General features: G+C 40.7%; 1 protein-coding gene across 6 annotated transcripts in view; it reads right to left on the bottom strand.

The window, feature by feature from the left end:
* Positions 1–18331, bottom strand: part of LOC125461768 (exocyst complex component 6-like) — a 179469-nt gene that overhangs the window by 10654 nt on the left and 150484 nt on the right. For all 6 annotated transcript variants that reach the window (XM_048550943.2, XM_048550947.2, XM_048550946.2 and 3 more), the window contains one exon: positions 4652–4764. In XM_048550943.2, the coding sequence (XP_048406900.1) occupies positions 4652–4764 (113 nt within the window). The remainder of the gene's footprint in view (positions 1–4651; positions 4765–18331) is intronic.

Here is an 18331-nt window from a genome sequence, read left to right as displayed (position 1 = left end):
AGTAAATTAAGGATGGAGTTACCTCTACAGCTGACAATTAAACCATGAGCTAGAGACTTCACAAACATTCTCTGCAAATGTTTAAAAAAAAAGAGCTGAAGGAAAAAAAACCAAATCATTTGTGTTCGGGGGGGGGGGGGGGGAGGAGAAATTGCCCGTTACATCCCAAAAACTTAGCACGAGACAAAAATGAGAATACAAATTGTGTTTATTTTGTGCACAGTGTTTTCTAATCAATCATTTTTACATGCTTGCCTGGCTAAGTTTTATTTGGCATGAAACAGTTATTTTTTGAAGAAAAAATACCTGACAAAATTGTTTCTAGTACTATGTCAGATACAGTCCAAAAACTTAAATAATTAACCACATCAGTCCAGATAAACTTAAAAATGATTCATGGAAGAATGGGACTAGAGAAGAAAAAACAGTATACCCCGTGACCTCAGTTGGAACAGAAGTGAAAAGTAAATTTGTAATAACAAAAGAAGTGTAAAATTATGGTAACCAAAAGCATTAGACTCAAGTATGTCAAAACTCACTTTAAAAAAAGTAAATTCCAATGGAGAAAACACAAAGTGATGACACTTTCAATCTAAAGGCTTTCAGTGCACAATATTCTCAAATTTTATTTCCACGCATTCCTGCATCACAAGACTGGAATCCAGCTTTGACTCAGCAACTGGAGGACAACCTGGGTTGATATTGTGAAGTGGTACTAAGCTGCAGGTGAGCAGATAGCTGTCTTTAACCATCTCAGATGAGTGCACCAATTCCAAGGACACTATTCAAAAGTGTAACAGGAAAATTCTTCCGCAATTCTGGGTTAATATTTATCCCACAACCACACCAGAAACAGATTATCTGCTCATCAATTTCATTTTTAAAAAAATTGTTCACAGGATGTGGGCGTTGCTGGCTAGGCCAATATTTATTGCCATCCCTGCCTTTGAAAAGATGTGCTAAGTTACCTTCTTGAATTGCTGCTGTTGCTGGGCTGTGGGAACAGTTCCAGAATTTTGACCCAATGGAATGGCAATTGAATTTCAAGTCAGATTGGTGTGCGGTTGGGGGTGGCAAATGCAGGTGGTGTTCCCATCCACTTGCTGCCTTCGTCCTGATTGGTAGTAAAAGGTAGCAGGCTTGAAAGGAGTCTTTGTGAGTTACTGCAGTGCATCCTGCTGTCACTGTGCAAGGTTGAGTTTAGGACACCGTCCTGGGAAACTCCTGCAAAAAGATGTCTGGGAGGCAAGATGATGCCTGTTTCAAGATGGGAGCAAACATAGGACTCTGCAGCCAGAGCTCATCTGCTCCGTCTGTTTCCTTCTCTACCGCACTCCGCGCCCCCACCACCACTCTTGGGGTGTTTTTTGTTCCTTTTATCTTTTCAGTTTAGACCTCTCAGCTTCAGCACGGGCACGGACTTGGACAGCCCAACCTCAGTGTGGACTCTGATTCCCCACCCTCAGCTTGGACATGGTGTGACGGTCTCCTGGCTTGGTGTGGACTTTGTCCTCTAGATGAAGCAAGGCGTGGTCTCGAGGCTAGGTGCCAGTATGGACTGGGTTGGAAGGACTGCTGTTCTGCATATTTATTTAATTTTTCAAACTTATTCCTACGATCTATAATGCTCAACTTTATTTTTCTGATTCTTTACCCCCTTAGAATTTGTACTTAAATCAGCAAATAGGTACCTTTGTACCCAAGATGGCCCTGTGAATGGTGACTTGTAAACTTTCCAGCTTACTCATTAGAGTAGATGACAAAGCTAATCCTAAAATTTTTAAAAATGATCATTCAGTAATCATAACTATTCTCCTTTGTGCAGGATAGGACTCCAACCAGTTCCATTTCACACCCCAGTTTTGCTAACACTCTTTGGTGCCACACTTATTCAAACGTGTCCTTGATGTCAAGCACAGTCACTTGCACCTCACTTCTGCAATTCTGTTCTTTTGTGCACATCCGAACAAAGGCTGAGACGAGGCAGTTCATGACACTTTCCATCACTCTACTGATGAGCAACAGTAGACTGATAGGGCAGTAATTGGCTGGGTTAGATTTGTCTTGCTTTACGTGCACAGTACGTCCCAGGGCAGTTTTATACATTGTCAGGTACATGCCAGTGATGCAGCTGCAATGGTACAACTTGACCAAGGGTGCAAGTAATTACTGAGCACAAGTCTTCATGACTAATGCTAGAATATGGTCAGGACCACATAGCCTTTGCAATATTCAGTGTCTTCAACTCTTTCTTGATTTAACATAAAGCTAGTTGAACTGTTTGAAGACATTCATGTGTGATGCTGGAGACCGCAGGTGGAGGCTGAGATGGATCATCCACTCGGCAACTCTGGTTGAAGATGGATGCAAACATGCAAGCCTTGTATTTTGCAGAGGTGTGCTGGGTTCCCCCATCGAGGGCATGCAACCTTCAGTCATTAGTGGTGGTCGATAATTATACTACTAACAGAAGCTGATGTGGCAGGACTGCAGAGTTTATAGTCTGATCTTGTTGTCATGGGATCAATTAGTCCCATCTTCTTACTTGTTACAACAAAGTTTGGCTTGTAAGTAGTTCTGTATTGTAGCATCATCAGTTTAGCACTTCATTTTTGTGTATGCCTACTGCTGCTCCATGTATGCCCTTCTGGGCTCAGAATTAGATCTGATCTCCTTGGTTGATGGTAATGATAGTCTGAGGATATGCTGGTGCTGTGAGGTTACAGACTGAGCGAATCCAATCTACTTTAGCTGATGGCTCACAGCAACGCAACTGGGCATCCTGTTGTGCGAGGTCTGGACCTGCTGCAAAGCCAATCCAGCGAGTTGTGCCCTTTGGGACTCTGTCAAATCAGCAGTGGTGCTACCGAGTTACTTTTGGTGTTCAAGTTTGAAGTTGCCTACTAAGGGATCATCGTGTTTTTGCCACCCTCACTGCTTCCTCCAAACTGTGTTCAACATGGAGGAGTACTGATTCATCAGCCTGGGGTGTAGGCTAGGCCGGCAGTAGGTTTCTTTGCCAATGGCTAACCTGTTGCCAAGTGATTTCACAGAGTCCTGACCAATATTGAGAACTCTCAGGGCAGCTACTTCTTAACTGTGCTGCCACCTCATGTGAGGCAAGACATAACTAGTTATGGTGATATTGGTAGGGCGAGGTTTATAGAATTACCAGGTCCAAGTTTGCTGTTGTTGTTTCTGGGGCATGGGTCAATGCCAGGTGCTCCATCCAACATCTTTCTTTTCTTTGAACTTTTCAGAGATTTGATACAATTGACTGTAATCATTAGAGAGCCAGAGGGCAATTAAGATTCACCCACATTACTTCGGGTCCAAGTCACACGCAAGGCAGACTAGGTAAGGATAGTAGATCTCCTTGCTTACAAAAGCCATTGGGTCAATGAAATGGGTTTTTATAGTGACAACTGATACAAGTTGTGTCATCACATTAAGCTAGCATTTTAAAAAAAAAACCAAATTCAAATTTTTCCATCTGCCGCAAAGGGAAGCCCATATTCCTATAACATTAACCTGGGTTTCTGTATTTTTAAACCCAGTGACATTATCACCATGCCACCATCTCCCCAAATCAGTTGTGCATTTCAGCACTGACCACATTTCAAAACTATGTCATTGGCTGTGAAGCATTTTGGAACACAAAAAAGTTGCCAAAGGCACGAACTGTGTGTTATTTTCCCCACTCCCCAACATGAACTAGTTTCCTTTTCGATGCTCAAGAATTGTATTTTTCCAGGTTTTTCAACTCCCCATCCCAACTACTGAGGTCAAATTAGACACTGATTCATTCCTCATTGCTCATTTGACTTATTTTATTAGCCTGCAAAGGCAATCATGTGCGAAGATGGATAAAGAGATTGCTTATTCAAAGTGCATTAAAAAATTAATTTTGACATAAGCCAATGTAAAAGCAGTCTCAAAACAGCATCAGAAACTTAAAACACCACAACAATCAAACTTTATTTCTGTCTTAAGAGGAAACTTGCTCAGACTACAAGTAAATCTCATTAAATTCCTCAAGGGAGAGCCTTCAATGCCAGGAGTTGGATGTTAATTGCTTTAGATGGACATAGCTTTCTTAAAACAGGTTTAGGAATGCAAAAATCAAAGCAGGTTATACACAAGCATGTCACATTAATTAGTATGCCAATCACTCAAATCCATGATATTGAATAGGCATACAAAATATAAATTTTCTAAAACATAAAACGTAATTTGCAATGGAATGATGCAGTCTCAACTCGCAACAATGAGCAACACTACCTAGAATATGCAAAATACTTACCGTCTGTTGATTCTGCTTTGGAACAATTTAGTAAAACAGGAATGATGAGATAACAAGTGATGAGACAGTCAAAAGCTATTTCAAGCAATCAAAAAATTGCCAAATGTTGCTAACATACAAGTAATGATAATATTCAGTACACAATAGAAACAGTTTTACTAAAATGTCAGTTTAAACATTGAATGATACCACTTTCTGGATGTTTTAAGTGAAAAGTATACAGTAAAAATTAATACACTAATACTTTCTTCAAATACAAGTCATTTAAAATAACAAGTCATCTTGACATAAATCTTGTTTGTGGTACTTAAGGTACACCTGCAAAAAAAACTCTCAAAACATGCTTACTTCTCAAGGAGGATCAGAGCTGTGCTGGGATTCACCCTTAGATACTTGGATGTAGCTTGCCCATAATCTGCTAGATACGTTGACCAGTCCCACACCATAAACAGGTCAAGTAGCTACAAAAGACAAGTAACACATGGTATTATTATTTTTAATGCAGGTGCCAGCATAATTGTGATTTTCTTCTGGAGATGTGTTTTTAAAATTGATACCAAGCTGAAAAGGAAAGGAACTCATGGTGATGTAATAAGGCTGAACTGAAAGCAGGTTACCTCCACACTTCCTCTTACATAAATTTAAAGTCAGACCTTTTACACAGAATTGGTTGAGATGCAATCCAACGTTTGCACCTAATTTGAATCAAAATGCTGTGCATGCAAAACAAATTTCTCCAAATTCCAAGTCCTGAATGTCAAAGTCACTTCAAGAACTTAAATGAACAAAATTTCAACTGGACAAGTGTGAACAGTCTGCATCAAAATGTCCATTATTTCTTGATGAGCCTAACCCAGGTATTGAACAGGCATTTTTGTTTTGGTGTTTGGGTTTCTGGAGAGCAAGGAACTGGAAACCTGCGACTTCTTAGTATCAGTCTCAGTCTCCTTTTTAACTGCAACTTGTATAGTACTAGCTCCCATTGGAAAGCCAATGGAATCTGGAATTTACTCTTCCAGGTCTTGACCTCTGTTAAGCATCATATTTTACTTGTGGCTACATGCCATCATTTTCTGAAAATTCAAAAATGCAGAGTAGAATAATGACTCAATTTTTCGGTTAATATCAGCAGTCCCTTTGAACAGCACCTCAACTCCTGGTAAGAACATTCAGTATTGACTAACGTCACAATGAAGTACTTCAGCAGTGCTGGGGATGCAATTCTTTGGTGAGTATTTGAATCCACTTCGGAGATAAAAGGAACTGCAGATGCTGGAGAATCTGAAATAACAAAAAGTGTAGAGCTGGATGAACACAGCAGGCCTAGCCAGCACCCAGCAGCACCTGACGCGTCAGTTTTTGTGCTCCCAAGATGCTGCTTGGCCTGCTGTGTTCATCCAGCTCTACACTTTGTTATGTGAATCCACTTCCTGTCTGATTGCTGGTGTTAAAAGTTTCCTAGCGCCATACTTTTAAAAAAACAAGTGCATCACTGCTGGGATTCTGGACTATAATCACACTTTCAACCAACACCAAACCAATCAGCTGTTTATTCATCATGGCTGTCATAGGATACCTTTTAGGTGCTTGGGATAGCTGAGAGACTGAGTGTTGTTACACAGTGCAAGACTGGGTTGGATACTGGACAGTTCATTGCATTCATGTGGAACAGATGCACACTGTTTAAACAGTGATTTGTTCATCTGGGAGTGGAATCAGGTAAATCATCATGGTTTTCTGAGCCAAACTGGTTTTGGTTCCTAATTTTTCACCTATCCTGAGAGATTCCATGGAACTGGATGGTGAGGAAGTGTCTATACTGTGATGAGCAAGACATCAAGGCAGTTTATGGGTCTAGGCCAGAAACATCATCTTTCCTGCTCCTCCGATGCTGCTCGGCCTGCTGTGTTCATGCAGCTCTACACCCCGTTATCAAGGTGGATCAACATTTCCTGTCTGCCATGTTCAGATATACACTTGACAAAGAGTTTTGCAAATAAAAGAAATGAAACAATCTGAAAAAAATGCAGGATCCTACTCTTGTACTAAATTATAATATTAAACTCCAAAGGGAAGTGGAATAGGCCTGATGTTCAAGTGGTGGAATACTTTTCCTTCAATTAGAAGGCCTAGAATTCTATTTTTTTTGCGATGTCTGCCATGTAAAACCTGGTTATGAAGAGTCAGTCAAGTGTATTTGTAGTCCAGCCTCCAGATGCAACAGTGCACATCAGCAGAGTCACCATTTGGACAGGAGTAAGAGACAAATAAATCCATCATCTCATGAAGCACACAGCGACTGACTGAGATTGGTCATGTTGGTCATGGGTAAGACTGTAGAACTCATAACTGTCACCACTGCAGAAAAACCTGATTTCTTCACTTATCTGAAGATTCATCTAGCTTGTCATATTTGATTTCCAGTTTGGTGATTGAGGTGGATTCCTTTTAAAGGAGATATGAATATACATCTGTAATGCTGCAGCTTGCAAGGTTACACACCAGGATGATGGTGAATGGAATTGGAGTGAATGGCTAGTTTAATCAGCTGGTACTGTAACTTTACAACCACGAATGACAAAGGAATGCCACATCTTCAATAAAGTTCATACTAGTTTTACTTAAAAAAAAAAAAGGGCTTATGCTGGTCACCAAGCTCAAAGTGGATTTTTAAGAAAAAAATTGGCTATCCGATAACTTGCGCAAAACAACATGCCATGCTGGTAAATCAAGGATTTCAATGTGCTGAGTGTGGGAGACAATGGTAAGACAAGACAGGAGATTTAAGATGCTGGGCTGGTAAGAGGATCCAAAAATATTACATAACTAGTCCAGGATATAAGATTCCATGCCACAAAATATTGCCCATCGTCATCTTCTACAAAGGCTGGATGGCCACTCAAACCATCTTACAGTAGTCATTACATTGTATGACTGTATTTCAGCATAATACAAAAATCATTACACAAATTACAAATAAAGCCTCAGGTCACTTACATTTTCCTGGGGCTTCATGCATCAAGACACACAGATAACTGGATGACACTGATTGCATCTCTTGCGCCTACACCACCTCTGCCCTCTCATCCCCTCTCCCAACAAAAACAAAGACAAAATCCTCCTTGTCCTCACATATCACCCCACTGACCTCTGTATCCAAATGTATCATGCTTCAACATGTCCACCACGTACAATCCAACCCCATAACCAAAGATGCATTTCCATCCCCACCCCTATCTGCCTTTTGTGGGGACCGCGTTCTCAGAGACTCCTTTGTCCACATGAGCCCCACCACCCCGACACTATTCCTTGCAACCATAGGAAGTGCTACACCTGCCCCTACACCTTAACTCCATTCAAGGCACCAAACTTCTCTCATCAGACACAGGTTCACCTGCACGTCTATCAATGCGGGCTATTGCATCCGCTGCTCCTGACATAGCCTCATCTACATCAGTGAGATCAAGAGGGGCTTGGAGACCACTTTGTAGAGCACCTGCTCTCTGTTTGCAATAAAATGACAATACCTTCCAGTCACAAACCATTTCAACTCTCCCTCCCAGTCCCTGGATGACAATTCCATCCTGGGCTTCCACCAGAATCACAATGACACCACTGGCAAACTGGAGGAACAGCAACTCCTATTCTGCTACGGGAGCCTACAGCGCAATGGCCTAAATGTGGACTTTACCAGTTTCAAAATCTCACCACCCTTGGTCTCATTCCATGACCAACCCTCCCTCTCATCCCCACTACCTCATTGACCTGACAAACCTGTCCGCCTTCTCTCAGACCTATCCATCCCTCCCACTTCACTGACCAATCCACACCACTGCCTACCTACACTCACCTATCACCATCCTACCGAACTTCCCCAGCCCCATCCCTCCTCCCTCTATTTCAGCTCCCTTCTCTTTCCCCATTTCTAGAGAAGGGTCCCGATCCGAAACATCAACTTTCCTGCTCCTCTGATGGTGCCTGGCCTGCTGTGTTCCTCCAGCTCCACACTTAACGCTGCATTGATATGGAGGTTGGTTTAGAGGGTGTGTAGTAGGTCTTTTACTATGCACATGCTCCTTCAGAGCTCATCTAGGCAATTATAGGACAGTCATTTTAACATCTGTTGTGGGGAACTTTTAGGCTTGTATCCATAGAGAGAAAATAGAGCTTGAAGAAGCCACCACGGAATTCTGAGGAAAATATTACAGATGACAAACCTCCTTTGAGGAATTAAACAGACGCAGAAATTGGGTGGGAAGGAAGAAACCATGAACCTACAGAAATTTTAGGAAACAAAGTATCATACAGCACAGAGCAGACTAAGTGGTGTGAAATAGGGCGGGAATAGAAATTGGTTAGTAGGGAGGAAATAGAGCAGGAGTTAAAGAAGATTCCTCCAGAGTAGTTGGGTGGATGGTTGATTCATACTGGGCTCAATTTTATGGCAACTCCTGTTCATTAAATATGTCAATGATTGGATATGGAATTGAGAAAAATCTGATAACCAAAGAAAGAAACAGTTAATTCTTTAGAAGGCCAACAGTAGCTGTGAGGAAATGGTTGGTACAGTGCCTCAGTGGTTAGCACTGCTTCGTCTCAGTGTCAGGGACCTGGATTCGATTCCAGCTTTGAGTGACTGCCTTGTGTGGAGTTTGCAGGTTCTCCCAGTGTCGAGATGAGATTGTGCCAGTTGCTCTGGTTTCCTCCCACAGCCCAAACATGTGTCGGTTAGGTGAATTGGTCATGTTAAATTGCACTAGGGATGTGCCAGCTAGTTTGATGAGCCAGGGTAAAACACAGGGTAACAGGGTGGGAAGATCTTCAGAGGGCTGGTGCAGACTCAATGGGCCAAATGCTCTCTTTCCACACTCTAGGGGCTCAGTGATTCTACTTTATGATTCTATGTTGGCAAAGTAGTGAAATGGGCTAAAATGATAGATTATGATGTTCATGTGAGATGATGCAATTTGCTTAAAAAAGGCAGCAAGTACATTCTGGGGAGGAAAAAAAAGGATTCCTGACTGCAGGAGTGGAGAAATTTTGAAGTATAGCAGAGGACAGCAAAGGAATCACCCTTAGGTTGATCAGAATGTGGGGGGGGAGGGGAAAAATGGGTGCAGAAGGGATAAACATGTTTAAAAAAACTTTACAGATTAAAAGCCATTATGAACTGATTTGAAAATTTGGTAATGGTTTTTAAGATCAGATGCGGTTCCCTACAGTGTAGGAACAGGCCCTACGGCCCAAGAAGTCCACACCGCCCCTTGGAGCATCCCACCCAGACCCATCCCCCTATAACCCACACACCCTTGAACACTATGGGCAATTTTAGCATGGCCGATCCACCTAGCCTGCACATCTTTCGACTGTGGGAGGAAACCGGAGCACCCAGAGGAAACCCACACAGATACGGGGAGAATGTGCAAACTCCGCACAGACAGTTGCCCGAGGCTGGAATTGAACCAGGGTCCCTGGCGCTGTGAAGCTGCAGTGCTAACCACTGAGCCACCGTGCCGCCCTTGAGAAAAGCGTTTGAAATGTAATAATAAAAAAGAAATTGTTGGAAAAATTCAGGTCTGGCAGTATGTGGAGAGAAAGCAGTCAACATTTTGTGTCTAGTCACCTTTCTGTCCACAGATGCTACCAGACCTGCTGAGCTTTTCCAGCAATTTGTTTTTGTATCTAATTACCAGCATACATGCTTTTTTTCTTAAAAAAAATATAGAAATTGCTCACTTATTTCCAGGAACTTAAATCACTTAAAACAACAGAAAATAAGTCATCTGTATATATGAAAGAAAACTGAAATTTGAGCAATACCGGTGCTCTCTTTTAGAGGCTGGTAATTCCAAACACTGATACAGCCTAATTTTCCTGGTCTATCAGCTCAACCTCTTTCTTAACTACTTTTAAGGAATGGAGTCCTAGAATTGCACACTGGTAGGTTTTATCAATTCGCAGACATGTCAGTAAAATGATGAAGCACCTTGCTGTAGCAAACACTTTCTTTGGGCAAGACAGGAAAAGATTTGGCCTTTGACTCTTATTAGACAATTAAAAAAGGTGCTGACAATAGTTATATAGAGCACCAAACATCCATGACCATCCTCTCCTTCAAATTGAAGCAAACTACGTGGTGTGTAGTGTCCTCTCAACATTTATGTTGTTACAAGGGGGAGGAGACGGAAGGAGATGAGGAATGAAACAGTCAAGGATTAAAAAGTATAGCCTCTAAAATGGAAAGCGTATTTTAAAACCATTGCTTTGCGCTTTCGGCTTAATTGAGAAGGTCAAGTCAGTGAACGCATGGGTTAACTATTCGAGCAAAAACTACTCTTTCAAAGAAAATTGTTACTACTTGTATCTCATTTTCCATTTCTATTGGCACACTATATTGTCACTAAATCATAAATCACATTTCCACACGTGAGAGCGTTGAGAATCAAAACAAATTCAAATGCAATCAATAGTAGGGACAAGTATCAAAAGGAAGAAGCCATTTCAAATTTCAAGGAAATTAATGTTTGCATTTTGTTGAGTAATCGTATGACCCTATCACATCCACAAGTGCAGTTTAATAAAAAAAGTTTTAACATCAATAACATTTTCCTATAATCACAAAGAACTGCAATTACTGCATTTGACAAAAGCTTGCCAAAGCAATAATGCTTTAATTTGTTATAGACTAATTTATTTACAAACACTTTCAGTTATAATACAGTAAAAATTTTCACAATTTAAATCCTACTCAGGAATAATTGCCAAAAAGCAGGACACCATGTACTTAAACATTGTGCCACTAGAATTTATAAAAGCACAATACTGATAATTGGAAATCTTTGAACTAGATCATTTGCACTCTAAAAACATGCCTTAATGTATAATTAGTGTTTTTGGCTTTCTAAACTGGGGCTGTAAGCACAGAACATTTTTAAACCATGATACACAGCATGAAGACCAGGTGATCATTGTTTCTGTCATTAAAGATGAGCCAATTAGAGGTGATGAATTAAGAGCATCGTATAACAATAAAATCTTCTGGAATAAACATACTAACAGGTGCAATTGTTTCCTACAGTTGTAACTAATTGGTGTTATTATACTGAATAATTCTACTTGTAATGGAGTCCAAAACCAGTTCTTAGAAATTAAGATGTACAAATATATTGTATTTATCAGATTTAAAAAATACATAATTCATGACATGGCTGAAAAAGTGTGCGAGAAAATTGTACTCAGTGCGATACTGTCGGCCAAGACAATGAAAAGTTCCAAAAAGTTACTTGAGGGAGTACACACCAAGGTTGACTGGAATAAAATTAAAAGCATGGGCTTTTAAAAAAAAATTAGCTGGCTAAACTGGATGTATTTCTCATGAGTTTAAAAAGTCATTCTTGCCTTAAGAAATTTATACTATTTTATGGAACTTTTTTAATGATATTTAGTAACTAACAAGAACAGTTATCATTTGGGAGACAGTATTTTCTAATACAAAAGGAGGAAACAAAAAATACATTGATTATAAATTGACAACATTGACACCTTTGGAACTCGTTGAACAGTTGGTTTTAATCACGGAAATAGTTTATTAATTCCCGAAAATTGCTTTTACAATACATATGTACTAACATTGAGTTTTAGGTTGGGTCACTAGGTGGGGCACTTTGGAGGCATGGAGCAGGAAAAACTTACTATTTGTTAGTCTGTTTACTGTATTTCAGATTTCCATTGATTGAGCTATGGAGTAAATATTTAGAGAAAAAAAGTGTGTGGCCTAAAGCTTTCAAACATTAAGACTAACAAACAAAGCAAAATTAGCTTAGTAATTGCCCACATTTCTGAAAGTAAAATCTATTTTCTAGAGACTGTGAAACTTAGTGAAATGGGTATTGAATATAGGTATTACAACAAAAAATAAATTATTTACTTACAGCACTCAAATCCTCAAACCTCATGCATCAATACACGTATGATGAGAAAGTTAATCTGACAAAATGTGCCTTGGTTGACACAATGATCGCTGAACAATAAAAAGCAACAAAACAGGCACTAAATTTTTAAAAACAGTTGCAGAGGTGGGACTAGAGGTGGATAGACCTAAAATTTCATGTCATGCATTTTGCATCTTGTTCCTGTCTCTGATCGTTTTTAAAAACATGTTACTTGGGATGTGGTTAGCCAATTAAGTATCTTTAATTGAATTTGGGAGTTGTCATGTGGACACCTGTCCAGACATCGAGGCTGAAACATAGCTGATGGACAGATCTGGCTTCCTCGCAGCAGGATAGGATTGTGTTGGGCCAGCTCCATAATTAAAGATGTGCCATCATTTATCTCCTGAGAGCTATCTCCATTTTGAAGTACTTTTTCAGTCCAGAGATGGTGGGGCTGCCAATTATCCATCGCTGGATAGCCATCAATTGGTCCTCCAGCCTGGGGAGTCCATCCATAATCAAAGCCAGTCCTGAAGACATTGATAAGTTTGTCATTATTGAGGGATGCAATGGCACTGCATTTTCAAGCAAGCTCATCTAAACTGAAAATCAGAGATGTGCATTGTGCTTGAATGGGGCCACATTGGTGGCTTAGCTACCTGTATTCTTCAAGCAACAAGGATTATTAGTTATGAAAATGTCACCAATTGTCCTCAATTTGTACAGAATCCTCTTGCAAACAGTCATGGATGACAATAACAAGTGTAAACAAAAGTCAGCTTTGCCAATTTATTATAGTCCATGGGCAAAACAGATAGCTGCTACGAGGTTTATTTTTAAAAAACCTTTTCTTCCCCCATCATTTCCATCATCACCCTGGCTGAATCCACTACCCTCCTCAGTCCGTCCACCAACTGCTCTGATGTTGGCAGTGGGGCTGAACTGTGCAGGGGTCTGAGACATGGCAAAGGTTGGCAAAGGGCCCAGTATGGTGATTAGACCGACCACCTGATCAATTCTTTCCCCTTTTCAAACAACAGTACAATATTAGAGATAATGGCAACTGCAGATGCTGGAGAATCCGAGATAAAGTGTGGAGCTGGATGAACACATCAGGCCAAGCAGCATCTTAGGAGCACAAAGCTAACATTTTGGGCCTGGACCCTTCATCAGAAAAAAGGGGGATGGGGACAGGGTTCTGAAATAAATAGGGAGAGAGGAGGAGGCAGATCGAAGATGGATAGAGGAGAAGATAGGTGGAGAGGAGACACAGACAAGTTAAAGGGGCGGGGTTGGAGCCTGTATAGATGAGTGTAGGTGGGGAGGTAGGGAGGGGATAGATCAGTCTGGAGTGGATGGACAGGTCAAGAGGGCGGGATGAGGTTAGGAGGTAGGGAATGGAGGTGCAGCTTGAGGTTGGGGGAGGGGGGGGTTGCGGAAAATAGGTGAGAGGAAGAACAGCTTAGGGAGGCTGGGATGAGCTGAGCTGGTTTTGGGGTTGTCTGCTGGCCAGTGGTGAAATTACTGGGAAAGTTCAGGGACAGAATGTAGCGATTAAAGTCTATGGATGTGAGTTTGCTCGCTGAGCTGGAAGGTTAGTTTTCAGACGTTTCGTCACCGTTCTAGGTAACATCAGTGAGCCTCCGAGCTTTCGCCGAAGGCTCACTGATGTTACCTAGAACGGTGACGAAACGCCTGAAAACTAACCTTCCAGCTCAGCGAGCAAACTCACATCCAGAACCTCAACCTGAGCTACAAATCTTCTCAAAACCCGCTAAAGTCTATATTTCTAAACAATGAAAACAAAGATTTTTTTCCCAAAAAAAAGACACAGTCATGTCTGCAATTTAACTGAGGAGACAACAAGGAGGATTAGTTCACTGAATTTAATTTAAGTGATTTCAGTAAGGTTTTGGGAACAGTTTAACATGGTAGCTTGGCCAAAATAAAAGTCCAATGGATCGAAAGGAAAGTGGGAACTTGGATCCACAATAGGTGCTGATAGAAAATTATGGATAATTAATGATCACAGATTTTTTTATAGCTAATGAAAAATATGGTTTCAGTGGGCTCCCGCAGGGCTCAGTAAGAGTCTCTCATTTTTTTTCCCTGGCACAGACGAGTGAGTGATTTAGATTTAAGTCCAGGGACATGAGGAGATTTCCAAAGATGTTAACAGGATCAGGTACTTTTTGCTGTGGGCAGACTGAATCGGCTTGGATTATTTTCTTTGTAACAGAGGCAGAGGAAGATTTAATTAGGAGGAGGGGCCTAGATAAAATGGATAGGGAGGATCCATTTCAGTAGCACAGGGATCAATAACCAGGTGGCACTGATTTAAAGTAATTGATAGAAGGGTCAGACTGGAGTTCAGGAAGAAACACAGAAACCCTCAACACATTTACAATAAATACCTGGGAGATGAGTGAGGGGTTACCAGCTGAAACTGCAAAATGGGATTCAGATAGATAACTTTCCTTTTGACCTGCATGGAGAGAACAGGTCAAGTGATCTTCTTGCATTCTGATGTTTTGCTACACTTAAGTTAGTGCCTAGTCTTCTTCCACATTGTGAATGAGACTGCTATTTTAACAGGCTGGTGGAACCTCTGTCACTAACTCTGAAATATTGCACATTGAAGGAGAAAAGCATGCTTCACTTCACTGCAGAGAATTATATACACTGCAGCAACCGGAGAGCTGACTGTTCAGAAACAGTTGTAATATACCAACATGACATGTGAAACATATACACAGTTGGGTCAAATGGTCCAAGCCTATATTGAAAATTCAGAGCATTTCCAGATGTATAAATGGTTTAAAAAGGGTTCAAGGCAGCATTTCCCTCTGCTAGCGCGCTCTCAAGTACAAGCAAACGTATCAGAATGTCCCATTTAAATTCTTTTCGTATTCCAAATCGGAGATTTCAGAAAAAGGCTTTTCTATGGAATCTAAGCCAAGTTGTGCATTAGAGCTTTGTCCATGTTTTAATACAATTCATTTTGTACCAGAATAACTAAGATGGAGGCAGAGTCAGATGCTCTAAATCGGAGCTCCTCTGCTCTGCAGTTTTTCTTTCCTTTTCTTTTTCTCCACTTTCTGCATCAGTTTTCCTCCCCCACATCCCACTTTTTAAAACTACCATACTCCTACCTGGAGAATGGAAGTGTGTCAAAGGGAGACAAGTCACAGGCAGCTGAGCAGCACACAGGCCAAGTCAGAGTGGCTGGAACCCAGAGTGAGAGCAAAGTGCGCATAGGCCGGAGCCTAGAGCAAGAGCACAGCTAGCATGGGCCAAGTCCCAGAGTGGAAACAGAGGGACTCCTAGATGGAGGCCCGTGTGACCTCATGTTCTGAAGCCTGACGGACACGGACTCATGCTGGAAAAGGACTACAAGCACCATAACTCGAGTACTTCACAGACGCTTTTACTCCTCATTCTAGACTTCCAAACTTTGCACCCACGTTAGTTTTTTCAAAACAAAATTATTTCAATTCTGTGAAACACAAAGCATCTGGAACTTGGCTACCTTGTGCCTAAGATGGTGTGCCAAGGTGACATTACAAACTTTTCACTGCACTTGTATGCACATGACAACGAAGGTTATTATATTCTAACTAAATGCCAGCTGACATACCGAACTCCAGCTTTTTTGCCTAATGGTATTTCAAATGCAACTACTATTGGATCACATCACAAAAAGTAGTATGAACAGAGACTAATGCCTTTTGCTGGAAAGCAATTCGGCAACTTAGGCCTGATCACAACCTTGAGATGTTCAAGCATACATTTTCCAGCAAAGAACCAGGTTCTCAAAAATGGAAAGCCAGGCCAATATTTCCCCGACTGCAAACCAAAAACTGTACATAATATTTAAAAACTTACTGATCATTATATTTATTTCAATACTCTTATTTAGATTAGATTAGATTCCCTGCAGTGTGGGAACAGCCCCTTCAGCCCAACAAGTCCACACCGCCCCTTGAAGCATCCCACCCAGACCCATCCCCATATAACCCACACATCCCTGAACACTCCAGGCAATTTAGCATGGCCAATCCACCTAGCTTGCACATACATACACAGACAGTAATATTTAAGATGGAGAGATTTTCTAGTACAAAAAAGGAAGATCAAGACTAGATCATTGAAAAAGTCGCCTTCGAGTCCTTTATGTGGAACTGCTGCTGTTGGACTAGGGTAGACAAAGTCAAGTCACACAACACTAGTTCACAATCCTATAGGTTTATTTGAAATCAAGCTTTCAGTGCTGAAACTTCGTCAAGTGAAGGCACTTCCAAAACAGTCCTTTACGGGTCAGGGTTTAGCCGGAGACACTGGTTGCTTAAATTATGCCTTGCATTCCTTTATGGATAATAATGGAATAGTGTAGGGTGGATGGGCTTCAGTTTGGTTTCACAGATTGGTGCAACACAGAGGGCCGAAGGGCCTGTAGTGTTCTATGTTCTACTCCCAGCAATCAGTAGATTATTGATTCCCAGATAAAATGAACATTTCTCCATTTTGTTTCCCTTGAAACAAACTAAATGGTCAAAAGCTTGGGGCAGGTGAGAATAGGCACAAGCAACTTCCAGTGGAGCTGTTACAAATCCATTTTCTTCTGTCTCCCCACCAAAAATTTATTGTCTGAAATGCTGTTCAGCCTTGTATTCCAGTGTCTAGCTACTCTTTCTAACCCCCCAGCCCCATGCTAGATAATCAACAAGCAATTTCCTATGTGAATTTTCTAGAAAAACAATAAATAAAAAGAAAATACAGATTGGATTGCTCATTCTATTTAAAGAACCATGCTAATCTCAGTTCAGACTAACTGTTTCTTGATGGTTTCACGAGTTTAGTTCAACCCACGGAGCCATCCTCAGTTTGTTCCTTTCTTCAGAACAATTTTATTCCAAGAAAGTTCCCAGTTTTTAAAAAAAAATTCAAAATGTGAAAATAAAGAGTTAGAGCAGGTTTTAAGTCCTCCGACGTTTCCTGGCTGACTATTCAGATAAGTGAGTCAGTGACTAACTCAGAAGGATCCTGATGCCAAGTAATTATTCACCAGAAACTGTAACTTCCCAGGCAATTCTCAATAAATCAGTCGTGTTGGAATCCTTGCATGGTCTCATCGCAAAGCCCACTTCACACTTCAATGATCATTGTCCAATTGATAGATCTGGGCCATAAAATAATTTGTTTGACAATAATCAGGATGCTGACTTTATACAGTTCACACCAAAGAACAGGTAGAAATGAGCGTTCACTATGCACAAAGTTTCATTACACATTTTAAAAAAAATAGTTCAGAAAACCCTGACCACAAACTTAGTCACAACTTTAAAAATAATTAGGTCTTTTGATATTAAAAATTGATTAAATCATTTCTCATAGCCACCGCAACTCAACCACACACTGAGCATTGACAAAAACAAAATGAACAGCATAATTATTTTGTATCTTCAATTACATTTTAAAAAGAAAATCAGACACGTCACAGATCTGTTGCAGACATTTTGTTTTTCTTCTCTATCTCCCCCAATCCCATCTTTCCAGCCACTAAAATAAATGCTTTCAAACGCTGCCTCGGCATTGCAGGATTTATTGTTAAGGCAATGTTCTCATTCATATCGTGTTCAGTCAGGTCACAATTCAAACCAAACCAATCTCCTCTTTCTCCCCTGCTACACCTCCCTACAGTCACTAACAATCCCACCTCCTTTTCCTGCCAAACTGCCCTATTGCAAGGTGCGACCTGCCAACATTTAGGTAATTTGTGGTGGTGTATCATTTCCAAACATTCATCATTGCCTCTGGAGAACGCTTGTCAAGAACATTGAGAGATTTAAAGTTCTGCTACTTGGGTCATAAATGCTTTATTACTTAATAGGGTACAATTATGTAATAAAATACTAATACAATACTCTAGGTTGTCTAGATTGATTTTTAACAAACATTGCTATCTTACATCCAAGCAAAGATTACTAGTTATGAAATGGAAAAGACGACAACAATCCTCTGCCTTTTGATAGTTTCACAATTTGGCTGTCAAAATACATGGAACATACGTCACTGTATTAAATCTAAGATTTCA

Source organism: Stegostoma tigrinum, chromosome 20 (assembly GCF_030684315.1).
Source record: "Stegostoma tigrinum isolate sSteTig4 chromosome 20, sSteTig4.hap1, whole genome shotgun sequence".
NCBI lineage: Eukaryota > Metazoa > Chordata > Chondrichthyes > Orectolobiformes > Stegostomatidae > Stegostoma > Stegostoma tigrinum.
This window is presented reverse-complemented; position numbering and strand designations above follow the sequence as displayed.